We start from the raw sequence: 18,634 nt of genomic DNA on the forward strand, positions 1-18,634 counted from the left end.
AGGGGACTGATTTTCCATCCAAATGAAACCTCCCTAATTTAGATGTTGTCTCTTCTTGGACCATGAAAGTAGCCTTCCCTAAAGGAATATGTATCAATCAATATCAAGTCAAACTCCCAGATCACCATATGAAGTCAATGAACTAAAATTCATTTTGTTTCCAGAACAATCTGTGCTGCATTACACTTCAGCTCTGTTCCCACAGCATTCAGACCAACAGAGGCCTCATAAAGATAACATGTTTATTGCTTGCATATTTCAAACATTGCTTTATTATTTCTCTTAAATCTTGGATTCTCTCGTTGTTAATCGTCTGGCTTCCTATCTATATTGCTGCATTTGAGGATATTTCCAGTAAATGTTATCAGCCAGTGCTTTATCTCAGGAATGAAGTTCACAGCCATAAAACCTGTTTGAGTTATTCTCTGGTTTGTATGATGAAACACTTGGTGGTGTGACAGTGCGGTTGGTGGTTTGCTTAAGTTTGCCCTGTAGCACATATTTTCCGTTGCAGGTCACACATGGAAGACTATTTTGTTGAACTGCATTTTAATAAGTTATAGATTTGTTCTTTTGAATTTGGCAGACAAATGTATTTCCTATTTAACATATTTCCATTCCAAGTGCTAAAACTTCCATCATGTTTTTATCATTAACTTGCAAGTGAATAATGACACCAACCAATGAGTTGACTACTTCAGTGCTAACTTGTTTTTATTACCTTATGTCAATTGATGAGTAGTTACATCGTATTTTTACAGAAATCCTCTTGACATTTCGTTGCATGACAGACAGATGTGGCTTGCATTTATCTCAGAGTTTACTAGCTGTATGAAAGGTTAAAAGTCAACACTCCTTGCTGTGTTAGAGGGAAATATCTCTTTCTCTTCCATGATTATTTTAACAACAAGTTTGTCTTAAAATAAATTGTTCATACAATGATTTACATTACATATCTGATCAGGTGAATTCAGGCACAACACAAACAATAAAACTGCTAATTTTAAAGCAAGTGCAACTCACATGATCACAAATTACAGTTTGATATGGGGTGGGAGTGACAAAAAACTGCTTTCAAAACAACTTTTACAGGTTATATCATGTAATTTCTCACTATAAGGGGAAATAACTTTACAGGAAAATATCCATAAATTGTTATATCATCTCTCTGCAGTTTTTTAACACTTCAAATGGCTCTAAGAAATATTGGAAATATTTCATTCTGAGTAAAAACTATCAAGAAACAAACCATTTGATATGAAACAAAGGTATTGAAACACATGTGACAAAACATTTGGCGGCCACTAAAAATGCAATAGTACATATTTAAAAAGGACCATTAAATGCATCAGAACAATACTATTCCAAAACGGCAAAGCTTACTGTATGCAACAATTATTCTACTTACACTTTCTTATTCAAAAGAAAAGAACAAAAGAGTTCATAGCCGTTTCAAAAAGGCAAAAATACAATGTTCTCAAAAATATAATTCCAGATACTGAAAAGAGTAATCAGGACATCTATGCAGATGGAGAAGAACAGAACAGGAGCAGGAAGATGCTTAAAATCACACACTGAGCTAAAGATGGACAGTCAAACTTTAAATGAGTGGAAATCCTCTTTTAAAAGATTTAAAACATCTTTCAAAACCATTTAGATCCCTTCTCTGTGAAAAGTAGACATTTTCTTTTACACAGAAACAAGAAACAAACTGTACAGGCGGTGGGAAAATTATAACACCTCTTTCACAACATAATACCAAATCCCAATGAAGAAAATTAAGAAACTTGGCGACTCTCCTCACATAGGTGATGCTACATCCATGTCCAAAGTGATTGAGTCTGCGGAGGAAAACCAGACAGAGGCTAATAATGTTGGTTAATAAACACGTTCTAGGTCATTGAGTTTCCTAGCTAACACAAATGTGTACTTTGATAGTTTAAATGACTCACCCAAATGTGAAGGATTTGCCTCAACTTCATTGTGCATCAGGGAGTCCAGGGTGCGGGGCGACATGGGGAACAGGTCGCTGGTGTTTCCAGAGTTTGTGCTGTGGGCAAAAAGAGAAAAGAAAAAAGAGTTGTTGACGCTGAAATGCCACTTGTTTTCTGCCATAAGGTTTGTGCTCGTCAAAAATGTTCATACATAAAACTAAAGTAACAACATATTTTCTTGATGTCGCTACCAACTAACTTGTGTAAGTCAATGCTTTTCTTCATCCCACTGATCGCTACGGTGGTTCATACACATACTGTATCAGTGGTTTGAAACGATCACCCCATAGAAAGACAACTCAGCATTTGTGTCAGTGAGGAAAGTCATGCCCGAAAGAGAGTAGGGTAGATTCAAAATGTGATGGATCTGTGGCTAAATCTTCACTAATGTTTAAATACAAACATCAAAATATATATCTTCAACCGCTAAAGACTGGGCTGATGTTGAGCATATTCAATAATATTCCCTGCTTCTGTTTCAGGCAGTGCCTACATTTTTTTTTTATGTTAATGATTGATGTTAATGACCGGCAGCTAAAGTAAATGGAGGATGTTTGTTAGTTTGCTGGTGGATTGATCAGGTTGTTACTCAGACTTTTAAAAGTGCAATTTCCAGTCATTTGCAGAGGAGGTTCTGTCAGTGAGGTCAACAGGATTACCGGTAACATAGATAACATGTTCATGTAACTTGGTGAAAGGGTGTTTATTGGTCGAATGAAGAAGCCAATTAAAGCTGGAGCGGATCTGAATCATGGAGGAAATAACCAACTCGTTTTTGCCTTGGTGAACGTCTGTGTTCCCCAAATGCCCTTTTAGTTATATTTCGATACTGTATTTGGTTTTGGAATGGAATTGAGAATGGATTAGGAATTATTTCCCAGTGATAATACTACTTTTATCTGAAATCTGGTAAAAAATGTTATACAAAATACTGACACAACTATCTAAATGGATGAAAAACGGATTAATAGCAGGGAGATGCTCTTATATTAGGACCAGGTAAAGTGACAGGCGAGTTGGAAAAGAAAAACAGGTAGGTGCTGCAACTTAAGTGACAAGATGCACACACAAAGCCCTCCCTACATGCCACCTCCCCCACCTCCCCGAGCGCCTACCCTGGGAATCCGTTCCCAAGCAGCTCACTGTCCGGCAAGTCCATGAACACGGAGGGACACCTACGGAGACAGGTCAGGATCTCACTGAGCAAACCTCAAACCCACCAGCACACCCTCAAACAGCTGCCCTCTGTCTACCCTTTATTTATTTTAATGCAAATACAGTCGAACAGATAGTATATGGAGCATGGAAACGAACCCCTATCTGGAATGATCAGTGAAAAGACACAACCTGTTGTGTTAATTGCAATCTGTCTGAACATAATCTACACTGATCTGGGATCACAATACTTGATCAGAGAACAGTGCGCTGGCTCCTCTAAAGACAGCGATGTATTGCAGAGTAAAAAACTGCTTTGTTCTCTTTTCTTGAACATTTGGCAGAATTTGCTACATATTGAAAAAGGAAATCTCAAAAAGGGAAGTTCAGGTCATACCAGGAACATTCAGAGGGAATCTCTATTATTTATATGAGTAAACAGCTACTAATAAGGACTAAAAATAAGTGAAGGTCACAAGATGGCATGAGCCCTTCCTGTAAATATTGACCACTTCAAAAAAAGAAGATACTCACGGGGTAACGCAGATGAACTTCGTCTTCAAGTACGGCTGAATAGCTGTCAAAGAGAAAAAGAGTATTAGCACTATCACAAGAAACAAAGCGAGAAAAAACATGCACACTAAACCATATTTGTTGCTCGTCTTAAAGGAAGCGTAAGGAACACTCACTACTCGTGGAGTCTCCTCCCATCTCAGGCTCCGGCGCGGCTTCTGGCCTGCAGTATTTCCCAAAAGCCTCGTCTTTGGGGATATCAGGGTAGAGGTAAACAAGAGGCGAAACCAGGATGTTGGTGGCGTCCATGATCTTGTATCCCATGATGATGTCGGCAAAAGACATGTTGTTGAGCTGCTGCTTGGTGTAGGGCTCCACCGACTGCATCTGGGTCTTTCCTAGGAAAACATACAAGGAAGCTCAGTACCTGAACAGAAACTAAAGTGATCAGCCGGTATAAAAACAACGACAACTCACCGCTGATGTCTTTCTCAACCCATGTGAATGTGATGCCGCCCTCCTTGCTGCTCTCACTGAAGCGCAGCAGGAAAGTGCCGGGGGGTTTTGGGTTGAGAAGGGCCCTCTCCCTCTCCTTACTGATAAAGCCCATGATATACCTGCAGAAAATCAACAGGATATTGGTTTAAAAATAGCAAGTCTATTCTGAACCTGTTGACCACAGCACTTCAAAACACTTGGACTCGTAAACAAAGGGCGACCTCTCACCCTTCATTCCAGAGTGCCAGGATGTACTTCTTAACCAGGTCGATGATGTTGTCCAGCCACACCCAGAAGGAGAAGCCTTTGCCAGCCATGTTTTCCTGGGAAGAGGAAGGAGAAAAATAACTGGCAATTGAAGTAACACAATAGCAAGATGGCAGGTTGAACCGTGTTCTTTTTAGGTCAGTACCTTGCAGAACTTGGCCCAAGTGATCTGGCAGCCGGAGTAGTTTACACACGGCCCTGAATGGACAGAAGAACATCACACATTAACATATGAGACAGTAACAAGACTGAGATTAACACAATATAATTGGATAAATGATGAAAATGATGTATAGTCTAGCAGCAAGTCCTCAAAAAAGGCTTTAGTTTTTGAGATACCTCTACCCCAGGTAGAACCAAACACTCTTTAGGGTCTCCCATTAATGAAATGTATTCTTGTCAAATTTTATTTTGGGGGGAAAACATTTTTTTTGGGTTGTTCTTTAGAACTACCGCAATCCCTGAAAAAGAGCCAAATTAGACCAGGCCGAATGTGGGAAAGGTGACACAAAAGCCCATAACTTGAGAATGATCACTCTTTTCCTCTTCAGATGTGCTGAGGTATGAACCAGGTAGCTTTCCTACATCACCACATAGTCAGACAATTATTTACCTAAATAAATACTGAATTATAGTCCTGTAAACTTAGCTTTAGTTTAGACGGAAGTTGTACCTTTTGGTGACATAGGACTCCATCACTTTTCTCTCATTTATCAGAAAAACAGTAATCCCTAAAAAATATACCATTACTGAATTGTCTAGGGTGCTATTGAACACTAACCAGTAGTTGTTTGGACATATCTGGTACAGTTCTATTGCAAATTAGATTTCTTTAGACATAGGCCTACCTCTTCTCTGATACAGTCAAATTCCGAATGGGGGAGAAGTGGCACAATAGCTTATAAGTTAAGAATGCTCACTCTGATGGTCATCATATTTGGAGAGGGAAATGCCAGGTGGCTGAACTACATCACCAAATAGTCAGAATAAGAGTAACCCAATAAAGTGAAGTGTATTAGTTCTAAATTGCAAGCCTCTAAAACATAGGTGTAAATAGTACAGGTTTTATTGAAACTGGAACCTTAATTCAAAGTACAGTACACAAATCATCAAATAATTCAGTGAGAGGTCAAGTATATAGATACTAGAATAGAATGTTAAATGTCAGGTTCCTCAGAAACGTTAGGGGACACATGTTGACATTGTGCACAGCAGGTGCAGAACTCCGTACAGGGAAGGCCAACAGAGAGGCACTGGCACTTTCCACTCTCTCCACACTTTGCAATACAAGTGAGTAATGTCTCTCACTTCTGTAGGTGCCTGGGTTTTGTAAATAGCACTGGTTGAATGGCCCCATCTCTGACAATCCACCCCTTGCCAATAGGACTCCATAACAAGGGTTCGGGCTATGACACCATCGCTGTCTGAAACATTGCTCTTTGTACATGTTGTTGAAATGCATCCTCTGTTGGCGGCAGATTTTCCGAGGCTGCATCTGTTGTTGATGCAATTATGAACCTCAGTTCATCCAAGTTTGTGCACATCAGTCCAATTTCCTTTTTTCCATATAGCAGAAGCGCCAATTCTCTTGCGACTGGCAAAGACTCTTCCAAGCTGGCAGAGGGTCCACAATGGGCCAGATCTTTGAGCTCGCTGAGATGGGTCTTGAGTTTGGTGAATGCTGTTGTCTTTCCTATTCTTTACAAACTACTTGTTGAGCCACAGCCAGTGAGTGCATGACATGCTGGTAGACAGTTAGACATGTCTTTTCCAATTTTCTCCCATATGGTGTTGATGGGGACATATGTCTCTCTCATTCCATGGCCTGCATGCATGTACACTAGAGATGAACCAAACATTTATTTGCTTGCATAATATATGAGCAGTGCTTCCACATCTGTGTCATCAGACCTCACAATGATGCGGGAATATGACTCTGCAAGCTGTATGGCATGGAGCACCATCCTTGTGTCTGTCTCCTCCTGATCACTGTACAGCGATGTCAAACTGCTGACTCCTGCTGTGCAGATGCTCTTCACCTCCTCCCCTTCGTCAAATCCTGAGTGTAGTCTCTGTGGGGCAGCAGTGACAATGTAGTTGCTCACAAACATGCACAGTGCAGTCTTGTTTCCACTACTCCTCAAGTACTTCCTGTAGTTTGGGACATTTGTTTTGCCAGTGATAACATGTCTTCCATCACTTGCACCTCTCCAGGTCTTTGATTGACTGTGGGCCGTCATACCTGTCAAATACCATGACCACACATTTCATTTCTTGTTTTCTATATATATATATATATATATATATATATATATATATATATATAATACGTGCCAAACACAATGCAGGTGCATTTCTAAAAGTGCAGACCTGTAATGAGGACCCATCTCTGAAGAATAACACAAGTGTTATAACCTAAAGCAAAACAAATGTCCCAAACTACAGGAAGTACTTGAGGAGTAGTGGAAACAACACTGCACTGTGCATGTTTGTGAGCAACTACATTGTCACTGCTGCCCCACAGAGACTACACTCGGGATTTGACGAAGGGGAGGAGGTGAAGAGCATCTGCACAGCAGGAGTCAGCCGTTTGACATCACTGAAATCAGGAGGAGGCAGACACAAGGATGGTGCTCCATGACATACATCTTGCAGACTCATATTCCCGCATCATTGTGAGGTCTGATGACACAGATGTGGAAGCACTGCTCATATATTATGCAAGCAAATACATGTTTGGTTCATCTCTAGTGTACAAAGAGCAATGTTTCAGACAGCGATGGTGTCACAGCCCGAACCCAAACCCTTGTTATGGAGTCCTATTAGCAAGGGGTGGATTGTCAGAGATGGGGCCATTCAACCAGTGCTATTTACAAAACCCAGGCACCTACAGAAGTGAGAGACATTACTCACTTGTATTGCAAAGTGTGGAGAGAGTGGAAAGTGCCAGTGCCTCTCTGTTGGCCTTCCCTGTACGGAGTTCTGCACCTGCTGTGCACAATGTCAACATGTGTCCCCTAACGTTTCTGAGGAACCTGACATTTAACATTCTATTCTAGTATCTATATACTTGACCTCTCACTGAATTATTTGATGATTTGTGTACTGTACTTTGAATTAAGGTTCCAGTTTCAATAAAACCTGTACTATTTACACCTATGTTTTAGAGGCTTGCAATTTAGAACTAATACACTTCACTTTATTGGGTTACTCTTATTCTGACTATTTGGTGATGTCGACCTGTTTCTGATTCTATTATGTTCCTATTGTTTTTGTAGACTTTTAGGCATGGCTCACCTAGTAATTTCTCAGCCAACGTGGTGAGCTGCTCGATGGTCAGGCCCCTCTTGGTGGTGGAGGAGAACTGCCAGCTGAGCACCTCGGCCACCTGATCCCACGTCCCCACCGGAGGCTTGGTGTAGAAGTTCACGTTCTGCACAGAGACAGCCAGGCAAACATGGTGTCAAATATAAATGTAATTCCACCATTACAAACAGATATTCAACTGTGATGTGTCAGCAATCTCCCTCTAATGAGTTCAGTCCCTTTCCAGCAGGGGGTGCTGTCTCACCTTCGGGTGGTTGGTGAGCATGTTGTACCACAGGATGGAGGCCCAGGCGTTGGGCATCTGGCAGATGTTGGAAATGACTACCACAGGCAGGGAATGAGTCTGCACAAGCAGAAGAATATTAGTATATATTATGCATTATTATATGAAAAGTCATGCACAATGATGTGAAAATATTCCGGCCTTCTTCAGTACATTGTCAAAAAAAAAACAGCTCTGACACTAGGAAAGATTCTCCTCTTCTTAGAAAGGTAACATATTTTGCATAATAATAATATTATTATTATTATTATTAATAATATAATAATATAAGCAATGATAATATTTCAAAACGATAAAATGAAGGCTGCAGAAAGAGGATATTTTTGTGTACAAACAAATCTGTTGTGGCTGAAAATCAAGTATTAGGTTTCTTTCATCTTGGTCTTATTCAATTAGAAATATTGAGTAACAAGCTAGCAGAAATATCACTTTGTAGATAAAAAAACGAGACCAAAAAAAGAAAGCATCACTGCATCTTTTGACTGATAATGTAAGCTCATATGTCTCATAACTAGTCTTCAAACCATCTGCTCTGCCATAAGGACAACCGTTTCTCACAGAGGCTACGCACGTTGCTCTGAAACTCACACGGCTCTTTGTGTTTTGACACCTACGTAAAGATAGAGCTCTGTGGTGTGTTAGAGGTTGGAGAAAATACAAAACGAAGTGAACCTGGTTAGGACATGTAGAGTAGATGACGCCAGCATATTAAAGGAGGACTCATAATTAGCTTCAGCAGAAATACTGCCATCATGGGGGTCTTTAACTGGGTTAATGGAGGAGTAACGGCTCATAAGAAAGCAAAGGTAGTGACAGACTCTGGAGGTGGATGACTTTGTTAATGACTCATGTGTTTGGTGACTAACTTTGTACGGGGGTGTCAAAGAACAGCGCTGATATGTCTTTATATTATTCTTTAGAGTTTTTGATGATTTCTGGTGTTACATGAAGCCTACTCTGACATTAAGGAAACACAGAGACACTATGTGATACTGACCTCCAAATCGATCTTCAGGCCTTGATGGTAGACTTCCGTCTCAAAAGTGATAAGATGGAGCTCCTCAGTGACGATCAGAGAGGCCTGAAGAAAACAGATTACTCAAACCTCTATTCAAAATAGCCTTTATGACAGAAATTCATCAAAAAAATACAAACATTTTGAGCATTAAATTACAATAATTATCAGGAACAGTACTCACGTCGCTATTGGTCCGGCCACCATTACCACATCTCTGCTCTCTCAGGGTCTGAAACAAACAGGAAGTGAGTGCTACAGCAGATCGGAGGACGCAGCCAAGCACTAAGAGATTTTCATCTATAACTCACCAAGTGTTTAAACTCTGCTGACAGGCTGCCATTGTTGGACTCTTCCATGTTCATGACTTTTGTGTTGGTACCGAGGATGTTAAACTTTCGTGACCTGGGGAAAAAAAGCATAAAGTGAGGATCTATTCTAAAATATTATACAGTCAGTGTTCAGGCATGGCAAGTACATCTTAAAAAGACGTACCCTCGGATTGCAGCCACATCGCCAGATTCCCTGAAAATACAACAGTTCAAATCAGTAAAGCACTTTCGGCTAAGGTCTTCAATCAATTTTGTGTCTTAGTGCTAAAAACTCCAGATGAAGAAACAAACAAACTTACTTGTCAATGCAAACTTTAATTTTCAGCTGGTAATTGAGTTCAGGAAACTTTACCAGTAACCTGAAGAAATAAGATAAAAAGTGTTTAAAACGCATTCCAAAATGTAAAAAGATACACTCTAACTGTAACCCTAACCCTTTCATTCAAAAAAGCATAGACATATATATGTAGCATTTGATACTTACCTCACTTTATTTGTGAACTGCACTCCCGTTTTAATGACCAGTGGTCTGTCTGGATGCATGGGCATACAAGGCTGTCTCTCGACCACGAACGCACTGAAACACAGAGCGGATCATGTTTCAGAGAACGTTTCCAGACTCTCAGGTCAAAGGCCACTTCACTAATGAGTTGCAGTTTTTAAGTGCATCTCACGTCTTCCTCCGCAGAATGGAGACGGCTCAGATTACATTACATTTGATAAATGACGAGCAAGAGATGCGACTGAAAGCTCTGTATCATTAGTCACAGGAAATTAGACATGGATTATTTTTGAGGGTCAACTGTTATGTGTGTACAGTAGATATGTGTCACATGCTGTACCTCTTCATCAGGTTTCTGAACAAGTCCACGATCTTCTCCTCCAGGGCGGGCCGGTGCTGGATAATGGGGTCTCCTTTGTACGACACCTTCTGCTGAAGCTCCTCCAGCTTCTTGATCTGCTGACGGATCTGGAGCTGGGACTCAGCCAAGGACGTGATCCTGGTGATAGAATTATGAAATGATCCAGTGGTCGGACTGACTTGACAATACTTGTGGCATTTGGCACATTACAGAAAAAAGCTTTTTGGTAGATGTCTGCATTAAAAGACAGGAGATCACCAAAAGGAAAGCAGAGACTGTCTGTCTGCCAAAATCATCTATTTAATGGTATCAGGGACAACCACAAATACTTCTTAGAAACTGTGTCAACATTTATAGTTCTGTATTATATGTTTAAATGTAGCCCCAAGGCTGGGAGATGCCAGAATAACAATTTTGAAACATTTTACTTAAAGAGCATCTTGCAGGTTGGTTTTTTTTCTACATTTATGCTTAAACTTGCTTGAAAATTACAATTAAAAAAGTGAATGTAGGATTTGATATGTTTTACGAGACATAAGGGCAGGAATTCAGAGGGAAAAGAGCAATTTTGAGCTCTGCTCTTAAAAACTGCTTTTTTTTAAGGTCATACGCAGGGGACACATCTCCGCTCTCTGACCGCGGGTATAGTAGAGTTGCGTTGAGTAGAGTGGTTGTGTTTTAGTGAGCTGGTATTTTTCGGTAGTTTCACATTGTATTTCACCATTTGTAATCATGGTGCAGTATTGTGTTTGTGCAGGTTGCACAAATACCAGCCTGTCAGGACATCGAGTCCACAGTAAAAAGGACCGGAGCTAGCGTTCGTTCCTGGGTGCGTTGTGCATCCACCTCCCTGCAGCACATACTCTCCACAGCTTTATCAGGAAACCGTAGTACTTCTCTCTCCCCCCCCCCCCTTCGCTGTTCTCTCTCTCTCCCCTCCGGTACACGGCACCGTAAGACATAGTGTGGAGTTGCATTAGGTAACGCTGTGGTGGCTGTACTGCTCCAGCCGTCTCCTTTGTGTTTGTTTGTTTCCCCCTGTCTGTGTTGTTTGTGTGTGCGTGGTGGCTGTCACTCCTGGCTCCCGGCTCAACCTCCACTCACCTGCTGCAATCAGCTGTGCACCCTCCCCGACTACACACCTTTCTTCGCCAGATCGTCAAGTATCAGCCGTATCTCGCGTCTCTCCTCCGGTACACAGCACCGTAGTGTGGAGTTGCATTAGGTAAAGCGAGATACGGCTGATACTTGCGCATTAGTTTCTGTTATGGATCAGTATCAACAGTCCTGCCAGTAACGTTACTATATTATCAATACTACTTTAGTTATAGCCTGATATATGATAGCTAACTTCACAATGTTGTAATGTGACGTTAGCTAACATTCTGTAGCTAACGCCGGTCACTCACCAAGATAGCTGCCCAGTTCTCCACTGGTTCTCCTCACACCACAGCTCAATTTCTCTCCGATGGCCGTTATTTCTTCTAATCCTTGCCTGCTCCTGGTCTATTGGACGCCTAGCAGGCTCATAATTATAAGGTTGTGGTCCGTCATATGCATTCGAATATTCATGTTCAACTTCTTCTGTGCCTTCTGTGTCGAAACTAGCATTGGGATCCATGTTTATTAATACGTTACACCGGCCCCTTGTGTCCCCGGTGTTACGTCACACGCGGGAGGTCACGTGCCGAGTTTTTTTTATGCGTACGTGAACATTTCTTACAAAAACGAAGCCAGATGTCACTGTAGTGTATATTTCTGTATATTTTTGGGAAAATCTAGTGTATTCATCATTTTCCTACACATTTATTCACAGGTGTCTTTAACCTGGACGTTGCTCTTTAAGCCGAAAATGGTTTTGTTTTTTATAAACAGTGCCTCCAATTCAGTTGCATTTTAAGATGCCAGAGCAAGAATGTGGTTGGATGTTTTTTATTGATTTATTTTGAGTACCCATAATGCATTTGGGGATGCCATCACTTTAATTTAATTTATGATACCAATACATAATTTACCAGTGTTATGCAATAAATACCCATGTAAATTGTTCGAATAAAGTTTTTCATTTGTGCTTTTTTAATATTCACTAATAAATATCAAATTTTTCATTGATCATTAATGTGACCAACAATGCAGCCATGGTTACCATGTTTCGAGGCGGTCCAGGCAGATGTTAGGTGGTCCTCCAATACAGGCAATCTGCTGCCTCCTCTTCCAGTCTGCTAGCTCTTCATCAGTCAGGTTCTTCTGCACATAATCCATGGCGGTCAACAAGCCTCCCATCTCTGTCACTATTTGCTACAAGGAAACAAGAAACATTCACATTAGACATGGAAATAATGAAAAATAAATAAAATAAGTCAACATGGTCAATTTGACCTGGTAGCTTTACCTCGTTGCATGTTATTACTTCTCAAATTCTAAAGAACAGTAGTAACAGAATAGTAGCATGTAACCCAGGTTATTTTACTGTTGATAGATTATACATAGGTTCCCTGAACGCCTCGCTGACGAGCATGAGACAGACGCCAGTTAAGCAGCATGCTTTTCCATTGAACAATTATCTACATTTGCAAAGAGGATGTAACACTTAAAAAAATATTCTGGGTCTCACAAACCCCTCCTCAGCTGCCAATAATCCATAACATGTCACATGAAGTCAAACTGGTGGGGGACTTATTATCTTTGTCTTCTTGGTTTTCACTCACAGCTCAATCTGTTACAATGTATTTTGACTTCATATTGAACATATTAAAGCTAGACACCCACCCTCCTCAGCTGGTCCAGCGCACTCAGCATCTGCTCGAGCTGAGCCATCTTCTGTCGGGTGGCAGCTGCTTGGCTATTCCCATTCAGGTCCTGGGACAACTCTGGACAAACAGCGGACATGACAGAGTCAGAAAACAAATGCAATTCCTTCAATATACATATGAAAAACACTGAAAAGTTGCGTTTTAATAAATCTTCACCGGAGACTGAGATAAACCTTTCCAAACAAATTCATATTACTGCTCAAACTGAATAGATATTTTTAAGAACTTACCCCCTTGACTTTTCAACGTCTTGTAATTGAAGTCAAAGTCATCTTGCAAGTTCTCAAGCATTTTCATCTTCTGTTCCATATCCTGAAGGAAAACAAATGGAGGAGATATATATTTAAGACAAGACAGACTCATTTTGTCAAGTTAGTGTTCAGGAATCTTTTCTTTTATTTGCACCCTTTATCAGGGAGTGTGTGATGGAAACTGACCTGCACGCGCTTCCTGATGTCCTGGAGGTTGTGTTCCAGAATCTGTTGCTTCTCTGTCACTACTGTCCCAGAGGGATGTGCGGCCTGGCCCTCCTGCAAAATAACATATATCGCTTTACCACCTAAGATTCATGAACTTAAGCTTATTGATGTCATATAAGGTTAGAGCTGGGTTAGTGTAGCTTTTCTCTACCTGCACAGCAGTGGTGGCCGTCTGCAGCAGCCTCTGCTCCTCCCATAGACAGCGGGCCACGATGCGAGCGATGTCCATGGGCTTCTCCAGGTACTTGCTCTGCAGATGCTGTTTGATCCTGCGCAGGTTATGCTGGTAGAGGACATTGTTTTCCTGCAGGAAACGGCTATACTGCTGGTCTATTTCTCCCAAGAGGTTGTGGAACACCAGGGTGGCGTGTGACTCCTTATTGGCAGCGTAAGCCCTTGTAAAAAGAGAGGAGAGGATCATCAGGAAATTATTATTATCTAGTTTCTTTTAAGAACTTGTAAAAGGTGAAGAGTTCACAACTGCTTCATTCAAACTTCCTGTAAAAGGAAGATTACTGGGCGGACACTTTTAGGATAATACCTTCTCTGTATAATCTAAATACCCATTGGACAGGAAACACTTTTTGCAGGTTATATTACTATTTCAAGTGTTAAGGTGCACTGTGATACCTTGTAGGCATGGGAGATCTGTAATGGTGTCACGAGGGAATAATAAGGCATGATAGAGAAGAAGGTAACAATGAATGAACATAATAGCTTTCCAAAAAGGTAGCTATTATAGTTAGTGGCCCTCTGCCAGTCTGGAGGGAATGGAGGTTCAAAATAAATGAAATGCTATATTATATATAATACAATATGTGCTTTCATAACAGTTTAGTTTATTTGTTTAGAGTGTTGTGGACATTCCCCATTAGTCAACTGTCACACAAAACAGTAAATGGGGCAGCTTTAGCCAACATTGATCATTTCCAGCTGTTGTCCCCGGCCAGATGATAAACTCCCTTAAACAGAGCCCAGGAATGAAATGATTCCTCACCAGTCCTGACTCTCAATCCAGGGGGCGAGGAACTGCCGCAGCTCCATGGGGAAGCTGTCGCTGTACAGGTGGTAGAGCTGCTCCAGATACCTGGTCTCCAGCTGCTGTAACTGGTTCCACTGGGCCATCCTGACTTACACCTCCTCAAGCCTACACAAAGAATGGGGGTAACAACATTAATATAGCAGAGACCATTTGGGAGGAGACCAATACTGACATTTATTGTAAAAATAAGTTTCACTTACTCAAGAGAAATAGCTAAATGTCAAGTTTTTACTGAAAATGAAAGGAGGCCCTTGGGAGGGTTTGTATTCTCAACAGCCACTTCCTGTTCAGAGAAACACTACGCATCCACCCAGAAATATAGATCAACTCTCTAAGCATATAGAAATATATGATGTTGGACCGGGGTTCTGCCTCAAACATGACCACACTTCCTTTGTCTATGCTTTTGAAAGATGTGAATGGAAACCAGAGAAACACCCGTTTTGATTTATAAGATTGGATCTAATTACATTCCTTTATATATTCTTTAAGAGAAGCACAGTGCAACAAGAACAATATACTCTCATTAATCCTCACAGCCTGCAGAGACAACCATTATCCATCAGATCCACATTTTAGGTTATGTTGCATTCTCATCTTAACATAAAACAGCTACACTGTCCCCCTGAGGGCTGCAGGCTGCAAACTAACAGACCCTACACCAAGTCCTCTAGAATTCACATTTAACAACTAACGGAACCCTTTCTTTAAGCCTCTTACATTCAAGAGGCTTGCAACTTTCAATACTGTTGCATTACCATCTAAATTCTGCCTAATCATTAGTGATTTGTAGAGTGTCATTGCCCAATAGTTTGCAGAATTTAGATAAAAGATCAGATGGTTAACTAAACTCCAATAACTGATGACTCAGAACAGTTCTCGACAAGAAACTACATTTTGCTTTCTGTTTCCAGGAGCTTAAGTGCTTCTGCTGACAGAAAGAGAGTGTGGAACATACAAAAAGTTAAAACAAGTGCCTGAAATGCAATCCAAATGTGTCTATGTTCCCACATCAGTGCATGGATGTACTTTATGAAGCCCTACATGAATTAGTCTGCACACTTAATGCTTTTCCCATCCACATACATACAAAAGGGGAAAGTGAATTATAAACTCCTCTTAACATACAAAATCCAATGTAATACAAGCACTAACTAGCTAAATGAATACTATACACAAAGATGCTCATCTCCCATAGGGTCAACAAAACCAGAACATTATAACCATATTATTGTCATTACATTTGTTTACACAAGAGCAGACCTTCTGGCAAATGTTCGCATAATAAGCACCAGGTAACTAATATTAGTGATGTATAAGGCTCAGCATGGTCTTTATTAAAAAAAATGGTATTATATATTGTAAGGGGCTTTAATACGTTTTAGTGGCATCGCAGTGTACGGCTTTCTTGCGCATTTTTCTGTTTGGGGTAACCTTAAACCTAAACCTAAACCTAAAAGTACATATGTTTAGTGTCACCTGAATCACGCCAGTTCCAGAAATGACTCTCGCTGACATCATATGGCAAGGTTTTTTTTTTGTTGCATCAAGAAATTGTCTAACAAATGAGACACAAGTTCCTCTTTCTCTGATATGTGAAAAAGGTGCATCTGCATGGTGTGGATGTCTGAGAATAGAACCCTGAGAGTATCACATCGATGAAGAGCTAAATCATGGGAGAATAGGTTTCTCTTTTCTCATGTTCTGAATCAGGCTAGTATTTCCTGCTCTCACTGTTGGAGAACTTGGGTTGAAATTAAAAATAGTATCTCAGGATCATTAAGGCACATAAGAGCACGATGTGACTTTACTGTATCATCTGTGTCCCTCATCATGCCTTTACATTTATTGCATTACGTTTCCCATGATTGCAACACCTAAATAAAGTGGATGGATCGCTATGGCACATTGTCTATGGGCACTCTCTGCAGGATGATCAGTGACCCAGTGTGTACAGTCCCAAAGGTGGCACACTACTGTATGATAATTAATAAGTCATGGAAAATAAAATGCTAGAAATGTGCCAGCTGTTTGTCCAATTGTCGAAAAATGGTAATCTAATCACAGGGTACAAAAGGACAAGTACAATTCCTTTACTCATATTACTGATATTCCAGTAAGTGCTTCCTTGAGCAAACTAAGAAATCAGTAAGCATGCCAGGTTTCAATTCAATGGCTTCTATAAAAACAGGTGAAGGAGGCTGTGACTCAGAGGATAGTATGATGGACTTCAAATCAGGGGGTAGCAAGTTCGAGTCCCACTGCACTCAGCATGTCGTTGTGTCCATGGGCAAGACACTTCACCCCAAATTGCTCCTGTGGGGATTGTCCACAGTACTGAATGTATGTAAGTCGCTTTGGATAAAAGCGTCTAACAAATGACGTGTAATGTAATGTAAAAGACAATAGAACTGTTATGAACGTCATTATGTGAAGTCATAGTGCATTTCACGAAGTCACCCTTAGTCTCTAAAAAACAGAATACAGTCAATAGTGTAATAGCACACTTGATACATTGTGACTCACAGCTGTAATGACTGAAACGAAAATGATCTATAGAAATGTCTGAGAGTGACATATAGTAAGTACACAACTAAGATTCTGAGAAGGGCTGATCATCCCTAAAATCTCCTTTTTGTTCATGAAAACGTTTAATCATAGTGCAAACTAAGTATCATCCATGTTGTCCTGCAGATGGTTTGGCGATGGGCGTGTCAATTGAAGGCAAACACAACAATGACCTGAATTTGACTTTGTCTAAATATGCATCCAGTTTGAGCTAATTTCAGTCCTGTTTACCAAAAACTACCGTGTGTATAATTGTCTTTTTTTTTTAAAAAGGCGATTCAAATCACATCAAAAACCAGAACATTTTACGAATGAAGACGAATAAAATAACATTACGACACTTCTAGTCTAAGTTGAAATATAATCAGGCCCATTAGGGGCGATCAGAACTGGGAGTAGCTGCATATAAGACGCAGTAACACTTTAATAACTTGTGTAACATGGTGGACACGGAATGGCTTCCTCTTCATGAATAATTTATAACCGTCACAATGTTACAACTAGTAGAGCAGTAGCGCTATGGCTAACCGGGCTAGCAATGCATTAGTGTGGTATGCAGTAACATAACAATGAAGAAAATCGTTAAGAAACATGTACCGTTGCATGCCAAAAGCAGAAGTCACCTTTATAGTCGCTTACCTAGCTTGTTGTTACTCCTTCGGAAAGTTTCTCCGTATATCAAACGGTTACCCTTTCTACTGAAAAACACTGACAATAAAAGTCAGTGGTGAGCTTTGTATAAAATTGAACACAAAAAAGCCAGAGGACACACAGAAAAAGGTCGTTAACCGTGTAAGTTTTCTTGCCAACATGGGAAATTCTTCGACGATACAGCCCTTTTCACCGAACCCATGCAGTATTTCAAGAATGACAGCTCTAACAGCCAATACGAGTCCGTTATTCTATACTAGCCAATAAGAATGCAGCTTACAAGTAGGAGAGGCGTGCCTATGTTGAGAACGTCGTGTTTACTGCTGTCGCAACTGCGCTGTTCCCGCCTGCAAACCCTCCCTGGATGGAAGGCAGAGGAAACCAGTTTGCCTATTTGCTGCGGAGGGAGGGCCAGCAATTCGACAGAACAGCTAGGCTGGAAGTCATCTGAGTTACTGGCAGTGTCGACGTCATCAAGAGTTAATAACAGTAGAGCTCTTCATTCACTATTGACCTTTTGTAATCATAATTGAATACTACTCGATCAAAACACACATATACTGTATATTAAAGTTAATAACATTTGGGGGGAAAAGATAACAGGAAGTATATATTATTTAGTAAGCTTTTATTAAAATTGAAGGGGCACAAGGGACCTCAAAACACAAAACAAATGGCAAGCTTCTTTATTTGAGTATGAATTAGAAACAGCAAGACAGTAGTGTTTGACATTTTTTAGTTTTAAAATAACTATATGTCTATATAAGCTGTGCATGACCTACCTCACGCTCATAGCAGGATGGTTCAGTTAATTGATAACCAGTAGGTCAAAAC

General features: G+C 40.5%; 1 protein-coding gene across 4 annotated transcripts; it reads right to left on the minus strand.

Moving 5' to 3' along the window:
- Positions 1 to 688: 688 nt before the first annotated feature.
- Positions 689 to 18,015, minus strand: stat3 (signal transducer and activator of transcription 3 (acute-phase response factor)). Of its 4 annotated transcripts, none has more exons than XM_079643019.1 (24): positions 17,789 to 18,015; positions 14,537 to 14,686; positions 13,691 to 13,934; positions 13,498 to 13,590; positions 13,291 to 13,372; positions 13,017 to 13,117; positions 12,394 to 12,545; positions 10,227 to 10,385; positions 9,869 to 9,961; positions 9,684 to 9,743; positions 9,548 to 9,577; positions 9,364 to 9,457; positions 9,237 to 9,284; positions 9,035 to 9,118; positions 7,999 to 8,097; positions 7,725 to 7,860; positions 4,573 to 4,625; positions 4,389 to 4,483; positions 4,140 to 4,279; positions 3,839 to 4,060; positions 3,684 to 3,726; positions 3,110 to 3,169; positions 1,953 to 2,050; positions 689 to 1,841 (listed from the first exon to the last, which is right to left on the minus strand). In XM_079643019.1, exons 2-24 carry the CDS (start codon positions 14,662 to 14,664, stop codon positions 1,801 to 1,803), a joined length of 2,355 nt encoding a protein of 784 aa, XP_079499145.1. In that variant the 5' UTR covers positions 14,665 to 14,686; positions 17,789 to 18,015; the 3' UTR covers positions 689 to 1,800. The 4 variants fall into 4 exon arrangements, with proteins under 4 accessions (XP_079499145.1, XP_079499144.1, XP_079499147.1 ...); XM_079643018.1 differs by having other exon boundaries at positions 689 to 1,865; positions 17,789 to 18,014; XM_079643021.1 differs by lacking the exon at positions 3,110 to 3,169 and having other exon boundaries at positions 17,789 to 18,014.
- Between the last annotated feature and the right edge of the window lie 619 nt (positions 18,016 to 18,634).

This window comes from Notothenia rossii, assembly GCF_949606895.1.
Source record: "Notothenia rossii genome assembly, chromosome: 8".
Lineage (NCBI taxonomy): Eukaryota > Metazoa > Chordata > Actinopteri > Perciformes > Nototheniidae > Notothenia > Notothenia rossii.

Excerpts from the sequence above, each read along its gene's own strand:
- stat3 (XM_079643018.1), bottom strand. The coding sequence starts at position 14,664 with ATGGCCCAGTGGAACCAGTTACAGCAGCTGGAGACCAGGTATCTGGAG. Across the intron at positions 3,727-3,838 it reads GGGAGGAGACTCCACGAGTA|CTATTCAGCCGTACTTGAAG; the intron begins GTGAGTGTTCCT and ends TCTCTTTGACAG. Across the intron at positions 2,051-3,109 it reads CTTGGGAACGGATTCCCAGG|CACAAACTCTGGAAACACCA; the intron begins GTAGGCGCTCGG and ends TTTTGCCCACAG.